This window comes from Salvia hispanica, chromosome 6, assembly GCF_023119035.1.
Source record: "Salvia hispanica cultivar TCC Black 2014 chromosome 6, UniMelb_Shisp_WGS_1.0, whole genome shotgun sequence".
NCBI classification, from domain to species: domain Eukaryota; kingdom Viridiplantae; phylum Streptophyta; class Magnoliopsida; order Lamiales; family Lamiaceae; genus Salvia; species Salvia hispanica.
The window spans coordinates 15,144,390-15,150,214 of NC_062970.1; the positions used below are offsets into that span (position 1 = coordinate 15,144,390).

Below are 5,825 nucleotides of genomic sequence, written 5' to 3' on the forward strand. Positions count from 1 at the left end.
ATTTGCAATAATAATTCTACATAATCATGTCAAATATAACTAAAATCATTTTAATTAATACTGTATATACAATTGACAACATCTATTATCCTAAGGGTCTCCACCGACGCCCCTCCCACTCTCCCGTCGGGGACGGGCGACCTGACGGGCGCCATAGGGCGGGAAGGGCGCCCACGCTTGTCCCGAGTGCCCTGCGATGGCCTCGCCCCTCGCCTCGACGTCTGCACGACGGCGCCACGCTGTGGCGTGGGTAGGACGTCCCACTTCCTGGACGTCCCACCGATTTTTTTTTAATTTTTTTTATTTAAAAAAAAAAAAAAACTCTATAAATACGGCTCGTGTCGAAATTTTAATTCGTAAATTTTAATTCCGTAAATTTTAATTTTAATTGTGAATTTATTAATTTTATTGCGGGAAGTCCTAGTAGGAAGTCCTAGTGCAGTGGGAAGGGCTAGTGATGTGGCAGTAGAATGGGAAGGGCTAGTGCTGACGTGGCATGGGAAGGGCTAGTGGGAGGGGCACCACCGGAGACACCCTAACCAAATAATACATGACAAATCACAAATATCACAATATATTCTTTAAAATTTTTGACATTAGACATTGTTGTAATTCAGAAAAAGAATTTATATATAAGAAATTAAACTTATACTAATAGTATAATATAGAAAAGAGCTAAATTAGAGCAATTTACGATTAATTTTATTTTGATTGAAATTGTCATAAAAAATACAGTAAAACATAAATACATGTATTTAAATTCTAAGAGAATAGAGTAAAAATCAAAATGTTCAGAGTTTGTGTCTTTTCATGCTAATAATATGTCATAGGTGTGTGTGCATGAGTTGGTCAAGTGATATACCGGTTAATCCTTCAAGCGGTTCGAATCCCCCGTGACGCGAACTTTAAATTTAAATTCATTTACAATAAAAAAAATGTCATATCCATTTACCACCTTTTGTCAAGCAGATGCTAATATATGGTAAGTGTAACTTCACATCAACTTTACTTTGATTGAAATTTTATATGCTGTGAAAAAAAAAAAAAAAAAAAAAAAAAAAAAAAAAAAAAACCCCAAAATTTATATATTTAGATTTGATTGGAGTTGGAGTTGGATATTCACGTTATTTTTAGTGAAGCTCTTTATTTTAAAGTTATGTTTTAGAAAAAAATTGACTTTATTTAGTTCTTTTAACTTTCGCCTTTAGCAGATTAAAATTAAAATTACTACGAGCATTAGCAATGGAAGGGCCCTTCTTTTTTTATTTCTACATCATCAATTTTTGAGAGTGCCTATCTTCCCACAATGGTGTGGAAGGGCCCTCCCATAGGGCCTTCCCATTTCCAATTCATTTCCACATCATCATTTATTTTATTTTAATTTTGTAGCACTTGTTATCTTTATTATGTTGTCAAATTAAATAATTTTAAATGCAAAAAAATATTACTCCCTCCGTCCCGCTTAAGATGACACGTTTTCCTTTTTAGTTTGTCCCAACTAAGATGACACATTTCATTTTTTGGTAACTTTCTCTCTCCAATTAATACACTCAACCACTTTTCTCACTCCTATTAAAATATTCATCTTTCTTTATCTCTCTACTTTAATACTTACACCCACCTTCTCTCTCTCCAATTAAACATTTTAACCAATAACTCCTAAAACCCCGTGTCGGCTAAGCAATGTGTCATCTTAGCCGGGACGGAGGGAGTAATACGCAAATCGTCGTTGTATTGCAAGATTGGAAAATAGAATACAACTAGATTAAAAAAAAAACCTACATTGAAAAGAAAAAAAAACCCACAAAGGAAAAACTGTAAATTAAAGTCTAGATACGAGTTAGGGATCGGCGTCGGCTTCGTCGTCGGAATGCAGACCCATCTGTTTCTTCATCCGATTGATAGTTTCCAGATGTCCAACTTCACACGATCATCCGGTTCTTCTCGATACAGCTTATAGAACTTATGCAGTTGAGCGTATCCGGCAATCCGTACATCACCCTCCGCGTCCCCACCGGTCGACTGGGAGGCGCTCCCCTGAGACTTCCCCTTCCCCTTCGCCGTTGCCTTCGCCGCTTTCACTCCCATTGGGCGCCGAGGAGTGGGCTGAACAACCTCAACTGACTCGGTTAAGTCAGTTGGTGTCGGACCGCTTCCATTAAAACTCCCGGATTGAACGAGCTTTGTTCTCCCCCAGCCCGTCGCCGCTGCCGCCTCAATTCCCGCCCGAAATTTTTCATGATCCTTCAGTTTCATGTAGGCGTCCCAGTGTTGGAACCCGGCGCTGCTGACGGTACTCGTGAATTGGTGGAGCGACAAATCCCGCACGTCGGCGTAGCTCATACCGCTCGACATCATTCTGCAATTGTTCTCGTATATGCCATGAAACTTACCAATGTGGAACATGACACGCTCGAAATGCTTTCGAAGCTCCGGCGCCTTGTGAGAAGGTGCCCCTTTAGGCTTCACTCCCTCCTCATTGTATCGTTGCGCAATGCAGGTCCAGAAGCCAAGCTTCCGTTGGTTGTTCGACACAACCGCATCCTCGCCGATATCGATCCAAACCCTTGCCAGAGCAAGCGTCTCAGCTTCCGTATAATGTGTTCGCGGCCTTCTACCCTTCGGAGCAGGCGTCGAAGGTGCCTCCGGGTCCGCGGCCGTCCCCTTCGCTTGCACCTTCTCCTTCCCCTTCCCCTTCCCCTTCCTCTTCCCCTTCCCCTTCTCCTTCTCTTTTGGAGGTGATGGGTGCATCTCCTCCACTTCATACTTCCGTACTAAAGCTCGGATTTGTGATTGTAAAAGTTGTAGATCCGTGAGTGTCGGGTGTAGAACTCAGCATCTCTGGCCGGTACACCGCGTCCCCATAATTCGGGTCGATTCCTCTTCCGATGCTCCAGTGGAACGCCTGTGGGGTAATTGGCCGACCAGCACCGACAAAGGTGCTCCCGGAGATTTGAGGGAAGGCCGCGGGTTGATTCCCGGGAAAATAAGGAGTGAATCCTCCACCGAATATGTTACCTCCAGGAACTTGGTTAAAGTAGGGGTTTTGCGCCGATAGTGGAGGTTGGTTGAAGTAGGGATTTTGCAGAGTGGGTGGAGTTTGGGATACGGGCGGAATTTGGGTTCCGCCCGTGTATGGGCTTCCGTCGCCGGATACTTGGGGAGAGTTGTCGGAATCCATTTTGTAGAGAGAGGAGGTGTAGAGTGAAAAGATAAGTGTGGAAAGTGATCAAAGTGTTGGAAAGTGGAGGAATGGTGTGAAAGTGATGGGAAATGGAGATATATATAGAAAAATAAAAATAAAAAAAAGATGAGAGGGCCGACCGGCGGCCCTTCCTCCACAATGGAGGGCCGATCGGAAAGCCTTCCTCAACGGGTCGAACCGATACATCGGCCGTATGGGGGAGAGAGGGAGGGGGCGCTTGGCGGCCCATTTTCCACTATGGGGGGCCGAGGGGGCCCTCCATTGCTAATGCTCTAAAACCATTTTACATATAATCACAACATATATAATTTGACCATGAAATGAGGCTGATTTTCGAGTAATAAATCTTCACCGGAATATACAGTTGAATTATTTTCAAATTTCGAATTATTAACGGCATTACAGAAATTGCTAGGGCAATTCGGTCATTAAATTAAGTAAAAAACTGGAGTACTATGGAGTAAACGGTAAAGTCATATACTGATAAAGTCTTAACATAATTTCCTCCGGAGTTGGCGGTCATTACCACCACCACCATGGACTTCCACCTCCACGGCGGTTCCCCTTCTTCCACCTCCTCTTCCTCCTCTCACCACCGCCAACCCATCTCCAATTCCAACCCCACCAACAATGGCCACTCCTCCGATCCTATGCACTCCTGGTGGGAGTCCATCTCCAGAGCCCGCTCCCGCATCCACCTTCTCTCCTCTCTCCTCCCTTCCTCTCCCCACCACGACCCTCTCTCCTCCCTCGCCGACACCGACCGCCCCGCTCGCTCCCTCCTCCTCTCCTCGTCCGCCTACTCCCTCCTCTCCTCCGCCCTCTCCGCCCCCTCCTCCGGCTCCGCCGACGATCCCGTCTGCCACTGGCTCTACGACACCTTCCTCTCCTCCGACCCCGATCTCCGCCTCGTCGTCCTCTCTGCCCTCCCGCTCCTCGCCTCCGTCTACCTTCACCGGATCCACCACCCCGACTCCGAAGCTCCGAGTTCCCTCTCCGGCTTCGAGGCCGTCATCTTAGCGCTCTACACTTCCGAGACGAAATCGCGCAACGGCAAGGCAGTCACCGTCTCCATCCCCGATCTATCGCAGCCGTCGCTCTATCACGCTCCGCGCAACAACCCTAACTCGTCCAGCCCTAATTCGGACCCTAGCACGCCTTCCATTGGAGTTATCTCGCCACCGCTGGAGCCGCAGATGGCGGTTAAGTCCACCAAGCGCGCTTGCATTGTTGGCGTCGCGCTGGATTGCTACTACAAGCAGATCTCGCAGATGCCGAGTTGGTCAAAGCTTGACTTCTGCAATTTTGCCGCTGTTTGGGCGGGCTTGGATTGCCCCTGCGCTTCAGAGCTCGACGGAAAACCAGAGAATTTTGTGGAGAAGAATGAGGGGCGATGGAGTGAGAACGGATTTGGGGATGATACTAGGGTTGAACAAGACGAGATCGATCATGTGGTGGAGAGTGTTAAGAATTTAGAAATCGAAAACGGTAATTCAGCAGAAATGAATGAGGAGAACTTTAGAATTCCTCTGCCATGGGAATTGTTGCAGCCTATTTTGAGAATTTTGGGGCATTGTTTGCTGGGGCCTTTGAATGCTGATGAGGTGAAGGATGCAGCGTCTGTGGCTGTGCGGCGCCTATATGCTAGGGCTTCACATGATCTGGCTCCGCAAGCAATTCTAGCTACAAGGAGTTTGATCCAGCTTGATAAGGGGATGCGTGAAGCTGCCAATGCGGCGGCTGCCAATGGTACTGGTTCGAATGTTAACACTCCCAGTAAGGCTAAGAAACCCGAGATGCTTTTAGTTTCCAAGTGATTTTACTTTATCAGAATTTTCCTGTTCTTAACTTGCATTTGGTGTTCGTTGTGAGAATGTGTGGTTTTTGTGCAGATTATTAGTTGTTATACTAGAACTATACATATAGATAAGAGTATTTACTTTTGACGGAAGGTAAAGCACCAGATTAAAGAGATATATCATCCTTCATGATGTTGTGTAATAGTATTATGCATTATTGTTTATTTGATGTGTACCTATTCTTGTTCAAATGCTTTTGATTCCTGAGTTTTGTGGTTGATGTGGTTCTTTGATGCAATATATAGAATTCCCATTATTTTGGTTTCTTAATTGATTAGCTTGTTGTTTTACTCATAACTAACATTGAAGATGTGATTTGTGTGGCACTGTCTGTGCTATCTATTTTGAGTTAAATAACCGTTCTCTTTCTCTTAGCAACAATGATTTCTGAAAGGAACACGAATGGATGAGTTTTCATTAGTACAATGCGGAGATGGTAGACGTGCCTATCGTTTTGACTTTAGTAGTACCTATTAGGCAACAACGTTTTTCATGCTTTTTGCTTCTTGGCAATAAGTTTAGCTCAGTTTCATTCTATGTGGGAGGGGAAGCATTACTTTTGCTATTGCCCTCTATGAATTTTAAAAGTGATGGCAGCCTGCATACTAAATCAAATTAACTAGTTATCTACTTCACATATCAAATGCATATATACATGTAACAATAAAATGTAAAGTGAATTTCTGTTTTTCAATGGCTATCTTTCGACAACATAAATTGTTCCCCAAAATCTGTGGACTAGTGATCCTCACCTTACTTAG

At 44.6% G+C, this 5,825-nt stretch overlaps 1 protein-coding gene across 1 annotated transcript; it reads left to right on the forward strand.

The window, feature by feature from the left end:
* Window positions 1–3,685: 3,685 nt before the first annotated feature.
* Window positions 3,686–5,228, forward strand: LOC125194326. The gene has a single exon (XM_048092490.1). It carries the CDS (start codon window positions 3,742–3,744, stop codon window positions 5,020–5,022), a length of 1,281 nt encoding a protein of 426 aa, XP_047948447.1. The 5' UTR covers window positions 3,686–3,741; the 3' UTR covers window positions 5,023–5,228.
* The last annotated feature ends 597 nt before the right edge of the window (window positions 5,229–5,825 follow it).